At 38.7% G+C, this 11,361-nt stretch overlaps 2 protein-coding genes across 2 annotated transcripts; one reads left to right on the top strand and one right to left on the bottom strand.

Moving 5' to 3' along the window:
- Positions 1-387: 387 nt before the first annotated feature.
- Positions 388-2,253, top strand: LOC140938555 (E3 ubiquitin-protein ligase MARCHF2-like). The gene is made up of 2 exons (XM_073388045.1): positions 388-931; positions 1,633-2,253. Exons 1-2 carry the CDS (start codon positions 653-655, stop codon positions 1,942-1,944), a joined length of 591 nt encoding a protein of 196 aa, XP_073244146.1. The 5' UTR covers positions 388-652; the 3' UTR covers positions 1,945-2,253.
- A 20-nt stretch (positions 2,254-2,273) lies between these two features.
- On the bottom strand, positions 2,274-4,765 carry LOC140938554 (calcium-independent protein kinase C-like). The gene has a single exon (XM_073388044.1). The coding sequence runs from the start codon at positions 4,699-4,701 to the stop codon at positions 2,581-2,583; it is 2,121 nt and encodes a 706-aa protein (XP_073244145.1). The 5' UTR covers positions 4,702-4,765; the 3' UTR covers positions 2,274-2,580.
- Between the last annotated feature and the right edge of the window lie 6,596 nt (positions 4,766-11,361).

Genomic DNA, 11,361 nt, shown 5'->3' with positions numbered 1-11,361 from the left:
ATCCCAAACTATACTTCTAACCGAACGTGAGAGGATGTAGAACACAATCACAAGTGTGAGTGTTTTTCCTTTTTAGGTCCGATCAACACTGATCCGAATGAACTTGAGATCGGAGTCTATCCCCCCATGAAGCGGATAGAATGTTTTTCATCCACTTTAAACGTCGCTCTAGATGAATGTAGAGCATGGTCATTCGACGTCAGCGTTTTCTGAAAGCTCTTGTTAGCGGTCGTCCACACTACACCAACAAGCCGGTGTTTTCTTTATCCTGGAGACCATTTTCGAAAAGTTCCGTTTTCTAAGTAGTTCACATTACACCACCTAGGCAACCTTGCAATGTTCCATTTTGGAGACTGATTTGAAAAGCTTTGTTTTCGGTGACTGAAGGCCTGATTGTCAAATTTATCCGGATTATTGTTGTAACTGATGCTGAGTAGTGTCTTCCCTGATGCGTGTTGCACGCAGGGCGGGAGAAGGTTCCGCTCTGGTTGCACGTGCTTGTGGTGCTTGCCTTTTATTGCGTGGTACCGCGCGAGCTCAAGACAGCGCGCGCACTGGATTGTTGTCATGGTCACCCAATGCGCCTTCTCTGTGACGTGACTTTTTCAGTTCACCTTTTAAGTCATTAGTATTTCTTTCCCTGACGACCACGATGTCTGAAAGTTCACAAACTCCAGCTACTCTTCCAGTGACGTGTTCTTTTAAGTCTATTTCATTGGAGGATGACATTCCAATGTGCCGAATATGCTGCAGTACAGGCGGCAAACAAGGCGGACAGGAACCTCTTCGCCGGGTGTGTTTATGTAAAGGGAGTATGGGTGAGATACACAAGTCGTGTTTGGAGACATGGTTGACCGCTGCCAACGCCGACAGATGCCCTGTTTGCCATTATGAGTTTCAGATAAGACGAGTTTTCAAGCCAATTACACAGGTATCTACACGAATTTAGGCAGCAAATAGCATAAAATTAGCTACTTCATCCGAGAGCCACTGGTTGTGTCTCTTTTCCTTACTGTGGCAGACTGGTCAAACCACTCCCCCTTCCATAACCCATTCGCCTTTTGAAGCTAGTCGAGCCTTTTAATTTTCTGTTCACTTTCTCGCTATAACGAGCAAAAAATGGCTCAAAAAACACCGTTTATAAGTCGAGCACTTGGTGGCTTTCCATTCCAGACGCAAAATATCAGCGTCCGAAATTTCGAGCATGTGCGAAGAGCAAAATGGGACTTTACTTTTCGCTTTCTCCCTTCTCCTCTTCATCAGGAGGATTTTGGGTAGAATGGATTAAAACTCAAACAACTTTCGCTCCAATGACTTTAGGAAAACGTTGTGATAAAACCTGTTGAGTAGTACACATTTTAGACGAACAGGGCACTGTCATGTAGTAATAGCACCAAAACCACCAATAAATTTCGTATGAGTAACTGATCCTCACAGAACTATACAGTCGAAGCGACACTACCTTTAACCATTAACGGATAGGAAGCTTCCTCGTGTCTTAAGCGTAAGTCAATTAAGCCACCTGGATAACAGACAAATTTTCACTAAATTTTGTAGTTCGTAACGGATACGTGATGATTGAATTCAATCAATTTTAAACCGGTTACTTAAGAATTTTCTGTTTATTTTCAGTGGCGTTGTCCTCCAATGCATCCAAACGACATTTCTATGTTGGTGTTCACAGTTCTTTTCATTGGAATGTTTGCTGTCCAGTTAACTGGAATGGCTTTCCTCGTTAGTTATTATAAACAACCGGCGTGCCACCCTACCATTAGCTTAGGACTTGCCGGAATCGGGGCCGGACTTCCCTTCTTCTTGGCTCTTGCACTTGCGCTGACAGTGAACGTCTACTTTTCGCGATACTGGAGACACTGGCGAAACGCGAACAGACGAGTAATTGTACGCTTGGGTAATATCAATGAAGCAGATATTGTACCCGTTTGAACTGATATCCGTTTTTCACATAAACTCGCTTTTAACGAAAACAACCCTCGGAAATAGTGTGTTGAAGCAATTCTTCATATTATTTAAGAACATTTAAGTTGACATTTTAATTACCTCAAGTTTAGAGGCCAATCATTTATCGGGAAAGGCAATTTACCGATTAAACACAATTTCCCATTAGAGGCACGTCGTGTGAGAAGGACTATTAATATTGATTTAAAATGTAGGGTAAATTATCATCAGAAAACAACTAGTGATTGTGAGAAAGGAATTGCAACAATTAACTTCTTGCAAGGGCGTTTTTTTTTTGGGGGGGGGTGGGGGGCGCTGGGGGGATCTTAAGATTCCCAACACAGTTCAGTGTAGTGACTGGAGTGGCCTTTTGACAATCTAAAGTTTCGAATGAGAAGTTAACAAACTTGTGAGAATTCCATCTTTCCATGATCAAGTAATATCGAAATGCAGTCTCTTTCAAAAAGAAGATAGCGGAAAGTTGAAAACAACAAATCGTCATGATTTTTGCTCGTTGTGATCACGGAGACAAGTAGTTGATTACGTTTTGCAATAACGACTTACTCTTCATTTCTTATTGCTGTTGTATTTTTACAATATCAACAAAGCAGGAAGTAGGAACTATTACACAAATACAGTATCGCTCATTAATTGCGTGTTGACGAACGAAAAGCCATTGAATTCTTCTTGGTTTATACTCGCAGCTACACTTTTATCTGTTGGTGTCAGGTTTACTTTTTCCCTCGTGAAATCGTTGTCGAAATTTCCAACATCTGTTTTTGATCGTATTCTTGGTTTAAACGGTGGCTTAACTTGTCTCGCTTCTAACCTTTTCCAGTCGATTTCTGTAAAAAATGGATGATCTAGAATACTTTGATCTCCATTGGCTGTGCAGCCAAGTCTTTTCCTGTAGGTTTTCGTCATGAGCCCTTTCAGTATAGACACAGCTTCCCTGGTGAGCCACATAGGGTACAGCACGTCGTCATGCTTAATGCATTCAAACAGATCATCTTGATTATCAGCTTCAAAAGGGGGTTGTCCTGCCATCATTTCATACATAAAAACTCCAAGCGCCCACCAGTCCACTGAGAAACTATAGGGCATTTGTTGAAGAATCTCTGGAGCCATGTAGTCTGGTGTTCCACAAAATGTGTTTGTGAATCCCCCTGGAGACATGAAATTTTTGCACAATCCAAAATCAGCCAATTTGATGTGTCCATCTTTGTCTAAAAGTACATTATCTAGTTTTAAGTCCCTGTAAATAACACCATGCTGGTGCAGGTACCTTAGTGCCAGAACCACTTCTGCAGCATAAAACTTCGACCTCCTCTCATCAAACTTCTTAGCTTTTTGAATGTGGAACATCAAATCACCACCATTGACATATTCCATTACAAGGAACAAACGATCATCCGTTTGAAAGCTGCAGTAAAGAGAAGTAAGAAAGGGATAGCTTGCAGATAACGCCAACACCTGTCTTTCAGTCATTGCACCCTCCACATCATCATCCTGGAGAAGAGTGTCCTTCCTCAAGATCTTTACCGCAACAATCTCATCTGTGCTTTTTCTTTCTGCCAACAGAACTTTGCCAAAGCTGCCTCTCCCGAGGACTTTGATAAAACTGAAATCTGATAAGCCAAACTTCTTTCCCAGACTTTGCAAACTAGGTGACTCCTCCAGATCATTTGCTGTAATTGGGAGTCGGTGTTTTCCTTGATTATTTGTTGTGTTTGTTTTGTTATACTCAATTGATGGCTTTCTCACTCTCATTGATTCTGTAAGTATGTTTCCTGTGAGTCCCATGCCTTTTAAGCCCTCTGCCATCTCTTTAGTGTTAATGCCACAGTTGTTGGCAATATTGCCAAAACACCTCTTTTGAATATTCATTTGGCATTCTGAACACTGCATTCCTTGTTTCCAGAGACCGTAAAGAAGAGAGCCACAGTGATCGCAGAACGTTGGTCTTTTGTAATTGTGTTCTACAAATCTGTGAGGCACGTCATGTTTGAAACGAACCGAGACTGTGGCTGAACTTCCCAATGCATTCTGGCCGTCACCTGGAAGAACATCTTGTAAGTCTTGTTTCACACTTAAACACTGGGACACCACCTCCGAATGACATCGTTTGTGAACCACACAAGTGCAGATTTGGCACTGATACCCTTGTTTGTTAAAAACACCCCAAATGAATTCCCTGCAATGGCAACAGTATGTTGGCTGCCTAAGCCAAACTGCCATAAATTTGTGACCGCTTATCTGATGTACTCTTCGTCGGCGCATGGCCCCCCTTCGGCCTTTTATGCCGCTCTCACTTTCCTTAAAAACTCTTTTCTCATTGTCCTGGATTTTGGGTTTCAATTCAATGTAGAGATGAAGTTTTCCTTCAGGTTCCAAAGATATCCAAATATCAGAAATTCCTTGTACTTCAGATTTCATGATCTCTGCCAAAGCCACCGACGAATTTGCTACGAACCAGTCGTCAGGGGGCATAATGCTTTTGTGAAAGACCGTTATGCAGAGAACTTGTGCATCTTCTACCTCGCTTTCAAACTCCTCGTTCCAAACAGGCGTCAGTGTCTTCTGTTTTGAAGTTGTCTGTGCTATACGGATGTCGTCAACGTTCACCAACACATAAGGATCCATCGATGTAAGCCCACCAAGCGTTTTTCTCCTTGCCAAATCTGTGGGTTTCAAATCCGTCGCTTCGATAATCTTTATCTTCAAAGAGCCCGTAAACCCCACCATGTTGTTGTACAGTCTCTGTTAGAATAAATGTTTTGTAATCTCGAAAATCTTCGAATTGCCCTCGTCCTTCGAATAAACCAATATTACCGTATTGCGGAATTACAATGTAAATATTTGAAAATAAAATACAATAAATAAAATAAAATAAAATACAATAGCTGTATTGATTCTCCACAAAAGTGTTTTGTAGAACCAGTTTTTCCGTGTTGTAAAACAGTAACGTCTCAATAACAACAAATGATATATCATAAAAAAATGTGAAATGTCATGAATAAAATATTTTAATAGAGGAAACGTCTTAATATTCCCTAGCCTATTCAATATCATTTTATCACATGAGTAACAACAACAACAACAAGAAAGATAGCAGTAGCTAGCAGTGATTTCTTACGGTATTGCGGAATACGTTCCAAATGTTTGCATTTCCCATACCCGAAACATTCCTTTGGTTTTATTGTCTCCTATAAAAGAAAAAAAAATGAAAAATTACTTTCCTTTATAGCACAGCATATCCTGTCAACTGTGTCAATAATTTATAGCAGCATCAGTGCATCTGCAAATAACAGGAACAATACTGCTTTAAAATAAATAACTTCGCAGAAGTAATCAATGATTTTAAAGTGCGTTCATGTTTCTTGAAAATTGAGTAGATGTTTGAGTTTGACCAAAAAACACACCCAAGACAATCGGCCACTTTACCAGTCATCCTTGAAGAAAGTGAACTTTCATGTTGTAGAGAATAAGAGGGCGACAATAACAAAATAAAAACTCACCAAGTCAAATATTACCGAAAATAAACCACATCTAACTACATCTGCCCTTGCGTGTGGTCAATTTGATTAAAATGTGACTGGATAACAAAAAAAGCTTTATTTATTAAAAATATAAACAGATTAGTGGACACAAAAGGTCATTTAAGGCCTGGTTCAGACGCCGTACTTTTCATGTGCCCAACCTAACTGAATAAGTTCGACTTTGGAGCGACGCTGGCGCGACATCTGATTCAGACGGCGTACCGTGTGTCGAACCTAAGTTAAGTTCGACAAAAGTTCGACAGACTCTGTCGAACGTAACGCTTTTGCCGCACCAAACTAAAACTGCCGTACCAAATTGATTCAGACGCCGCTCTTTTGCCGTACTTAATTCATCAGTTAGGTTCGGCACATGAGTGGAGCGGCGTCTGAACCGGGCCTAAGGCTTCTTAAGCGAATGCTGGCCTGGTATTAACGCCACTGTCGATTTTGACCAATTAAAGCGAATCGAATCAGAAACAGGATCAAATACTTTCAAGATCTGTCATAATCTGAAATAAGTCTTGCATATATAACTTTTGCAATAAAATTAAAGTTAATTAGAAACGAAACTGAGAACCACAAAGCTTGGAAAAAAAACCAAATCTCTTTATTAATTAACCACGCAATAACCACATCATCGATATCAGACGTCGATAAGGAATAAGGGATTACGTCAGACGTCGATAAGGGATTACAAACATAAGAAGTCGCGCAGACGTCAATAAAGATAAAAAGATTTTAAACGACGGAATTCACGTGTTAAATTCTGGAAACTAAAACCAGTTGCAAAACAACTTGGAACAATGTACGTCATTTGGGCGTAGATGGCCTGTCCGTGATCTTGGAACAACATCGAATGGAGGGAAGGAAGGTGTACCTCATAAATGTGACTAGTAGCGATTGCAAATAAGTAAAAAGGCCAGTTTTTCGTCGAAGTGTCTCGAGGTTTTTGCTACTGGTTGTAGCTACTAAAATGATTATTTTATTGCAAAGTCTTGAAGCCATGTCATCTAAACTAGTTAAGCAAATGTTAAAGCCGGTATATTATCAATTGAAACCATTGACGCACACAATCTATATATAATCAAACTCTTGGTACAGAAACTATTCCCGATGAGCTCAAAAAATAGCACTTTAATACTACTCCAATATTTGAGGGGAGTAATTACGACGAGTTTTTTTTTATTATAGTCACATCTTTCTTTCTTAGTTCATGTTTCAGCAAAATTCCAGAGAAACGACACATGAATTACTTCAAATGGTTTTAGCAAGAAGCGTTCGAACCATGTTCCAACTACCGATCTTATAACAAAGATTTCCACAAGCAATAGACAATCAGTATTCAATTAATGTCAAAGTGGATTATTTTTAGATCTTGCAAACTTCGATCCAGGCTTAATCTTTATGTACTATATATAGTCCAAATACTTGAGGATAAGTGGAGTTATGACGTTCGCTAAGTACAAAGTGCCATCTAAGCCATAAAATTAAATTTATTTGTGTGTTAAATAGGTATAAGCTAAATTTGTACCGACACCATTGGCACTTACCCATATTTTAACGATAATCTGCCAGGTTATTTGACTAAATATATTAATAGCTGTTAGTTAATCCGATATTGCCAGCAAAGCTATTTTGCTTTAATTTCTACGAACTGTATAATCAAGGATTAATTTGGATAGTTTCAGATAGGACTTTCCTTTACAAATAAGCAAACTGTCCAATTTTACAAAAAAAAGGACAGCCGGTCTGAGCCAATCAAATGTCAGAAAATACAATAGGCAATGCAAACTAGCCAATCAGTGCAAAGTCCCTGTGACAACGCGCCAAAGAAAGTCTCGTTTGCTTCGTTGGCGAATACTCTTGGCTTCTTGTTGCTGTGAATGTTGTTTTGTTTTGGTGCTGTTTTGTTTTGGCTCCTTGTCTGGGCCATTTAAAAGGAAAATATAAGACCAAACTGATGAAAGTTTGCATTGGAAACAATCAACGATTCTTGAAAATGTACAAGCCCTGAAACTTTGGACAAGAATAAGAAAACACTGATAGTTGAGTTTACTTTAGATTTAGGCACTACAATACAAAAGGACAAAGTCAACGGAAATCGTTTGAGGTAACGAATAAGATGTTTACTTTCGATAGTTTTCGTGTTTAAATTAAGTATTTGCTTTGTTGCTTTGTCTTCTTTGACTCGAAATGGCGGTTTTCACCCGTAGCACCGTATCATTGAAGGAGATTTTCAAAACTTATACTTGACTACAAAATGCCAAAGTATGAAAGAGCAATACTAGTTCTACGTTTGTTTACTTGTGAAAAATAAGTTTACACTTTTTCAGATCTTGCAGTGTGATTTTGTTTCAACTAGAAACGGTTCGGATGTACAATATCTCGCGTCTCTGACACTCTAAAAAATCATGATTAACTAACCAGCTATATAGTAATAAATAGCGGAGCCTCCGCGCGAGTGTAGCTCGATAACTAACAAAATTTGGTTATGACGTCACCGAACGTCCGCCCCAGGGGGGGGTGATGAACTCGCCAATCGCTCCTATAGGAATCGCGCGGCGGATGATCTTGGCCATCGTGACGTCACGAGAAATTTATCCCGGGAACTTTAAGTGGTTTCAGCGAGCGAAATTGTTTCGTGGTTTCAAGAGGTAAAAGTCGAGACGTTGCGATGAAACGACCGAAGGTATGTGTTTATCTATCAATGCTATATAGTAAAATTGCAATATATTCTAGGAAAGAGCATTTCCATCGTAAAAAATCAAGAACTTCCCGAGATCGACCAGATGGTACAACTCATACCCGGGCGTCTTTAGAGACGCATAACTAAAGAGCCCAGCAGAATTTAGTCTCGAGAAAAACAAATGACGTTAATATGGTATAGGTCTCTCAATTAGTGATAGAAGTGAGCCATCTAATAAGTTAGCAAAAATGATCAGTGGGATAAAAGTCGCAAACCTCAGGGATGTTTACAAAAATTGCGAAAGTGGCGTGGACAGGTCACGAAACATAGCGTCATGATGTTCATACTACACTATCAAATTGTGTAAACAATTTATTAAAACTAAACAAATGTAAGAAGCAAGTGTTTTTTTTTATAGAATATGGGCTATAATCTTCAAGGGTTTTGAAAGGATTTCCTGTTTGAGTCAAACGTATCAAACTGTTAATAAAGCGTATTGAATCTAATCGTCGCGCGATAACCAAGGATATTATAGCTTATTATATTGCAACTTTTCACTATAAATTACGATCATTTTGTCAAAACATTCATTGCTCATGATGGAGATAAGTTCACATTGCCTTTCTCTTTACTTCTTCGCCCCACAAACAAAGGAGAACATGGTTTTTAACCTGTAAATAGTCAAACAGAATCTATCACTAGGGTAAAGTGCCGTGAACTAAAGTTTTTGATCAACATCAACATTTTTAGGGCTTTATGCAGAGAATCCAGGAGGAGGAGCCATAGAAAGGATGGGTATGTAGCTTTGCCTTAATCGCTTTACAGAGTTAATAGAAAAAAAAAACTAGAAAAAGCCAAGAAAACGGACACTAGTAAGCGTTTCAATCGTGTAATATTGAAAATGTGTTTCCTCGGGCGTCCGTATCTTAAAAAATGAGGGGGGGAAAAATTTCTAAGGATATAAAAAATTGCAGGATTTTCATGCGATGAATATCATCACCCTTCTCACACTTTTACAATATAAAAAGAGACTTTTTTATGTTACATTTTTTCGGTTTTCCTTTTTGTGTAGTTCAATAAAGACACCAAAGTTCAAGAACGACAATATAGTTCAATAACTACACGAGTTCAGAAAATGACACGAGTATCAATGTATGTTTATTAGGTAATGTCAAGGCAGGGGATCTACTGGGAGTGGGAGTGCAGGGGCATCAGTTTAATTTTCAATCATTGATGCTTTTTAACTTACCTGGACTTCATGCTATTGTCAGTTACATCAAGTGACACTGTCCAGTTCCAACAATTCGGGGCCTGCTCGTACAGTTTTATCACCCAGCTTGTACAGTTTTATCACCCAGCTGATGTAGCTTTGTGGTAATTTCTTGGTAGGCATAACTTAGTAAAGACAATCATTCCATGACTATAGGTGTTGCATTATAATAGCTCTAAAGCCCCTCTTTAAAATTTGCCGTTGTACTGCCTCTGCTAATATATTTCACATAGCCTTGCCATTGCTATGGTATGATTACAGATAGGTTGACAGGTATTCATTTAGCTATTGGTTTAAGATTAGAAACCAGTCTTTGGATTATCTTGATAGGTTGCTTGAAGTTACAAAAATTTATAATTCAAGGGAGAAATATTTTTTTACCGTTGCTTGGGGGGGGGTGGTGTTTGTGGTTTAACTCACCCATATTAATGTGAAGTTTAGGGAGTAGGTGAGGAAAACCATTATAATATCTGATTTAAGAGATGCTTAACAAATAATTAGGGATTTTACGTGATAATATTGCCTTTATTGATTTTTTTTTTTACTTTTGTATATATAACAATCTCTTTTTATCTGACTGATTTTATAATCAGGTGCTTCCTCGGTTGGGAATACTGAGAAAAAACATGCAGTGTATGATGGAGGAGGTGCTGCTTACTGGATGTCTGTAAAGATCTAGTATAATAGATTCCACGAAGAGAGTAGTGCAGTGCGGGAAGTGGAGGGTGTTAGATGTAGTGGATTCCATGGAGCAAGAAGAGACCATACAGGATACGAGAAATTAGAAGAACCAGTTTCCTTTTATTTTTTATATACTGAACAAATGTGTTTTCTTTCTGGCATAACAAGTCTGACTTAGACTTGTTTACATTTAAAAACTTTGCACATCGACTTTGATTAAAAGAAACGGTTTGTTATCAATAAAATTTTCTTACACTGGTGTTTTTCTTTTACTTCTTCTTTAACTTTTTGGTCTCTTCTAGAATTTGGTTAGCCAAGCAGTCTAGCTGCCCTGCCATTAGTTGCAGTTGGGCAGCTACCTGCTTAGCCTCTATTACTGTGTTTTTAATTTCTTTTGCTTTTTGTCTTAACCTTTCTTCTTTTCCTTTCAACTCTTTCTCTTCTCTTTCAATTTACTTTCTCCTCTCCTCAATCTCAGTGGCTGCCAGTCAGCTCCTTACTTCTATTTCTTCTTCCAGGGATAGCTGTAAAAAAGAGTATCCCACCTCTTATAATCTGTCTATTATTGTTAACTTATCTTACCCCCGTCTCTACGATAATAAAACATGATAAGCTCATCCTTTAAAACAAAAAGCATCCTATCTCAACAAACTGTTGAAAGCCTTGTTTCATCAGGTACGGGGAGGGGAGGTGAGGTAGGGTAAATGCAAATAAAAATAGCCATAGGGGAATGGGGCGGGTTTCGGAGAAAAGGCCTGTTTCTATACGTTTTGACGTCATTATGGTACCATTCGGCTGAGCCCTATGTGCCTTTTGTCCTTTTAAGATGCCTTTTGCTTTCCCAGAAAACCATGAGATTGGGAGTCTCGCCCTATCAGCACTTGGCTAGTGTCACCAGGGGACTTCTGTAAATTATATAAATAAGTTACAGTACTTTCTCATTTCATTTTTGTTTGTATAAAGCTTGTTTTACTCATTTGATATCTTAAAATTTCAGGTACAATTTGCTCTGCAAAAATAAAGATATTAATGCAAATGTATATCATCATATCTCTGGAAGTATTCCAAATGTTTCCGCCTTTTATTTGAATGGTACTTAGCTCCTTATACAGACCTGCAAACTCCTGATAAAGGAAAATCTGTAGACTCATGAAAAAAAATCGGGAGATTCTACAAAAAGTAGTGAGATTCAATTTTTTCTGATCAAAATTAAACAACCCCTTTTCCAT

The sequence above is a fragment of the Porites lutea genome, chromosome 5, assembly GCF_958299795.1.
Source record: "Porites lutea chromosome 5, jaPorLute2.1, whole genome shotgun sequence".
Classification (NCBI taxonomy): domain Eukaryota; kingdom Metazoa; phylum Cnidaria; class Anthozoa; order Scleractinia; family Poritidae; genus Porites; species Porites lutea.
The sequence above is the reverse complement of the archived record's forward strand: the minus strand, read 5'-3'. Positions and strand labels throughout refer to the sequence as shown.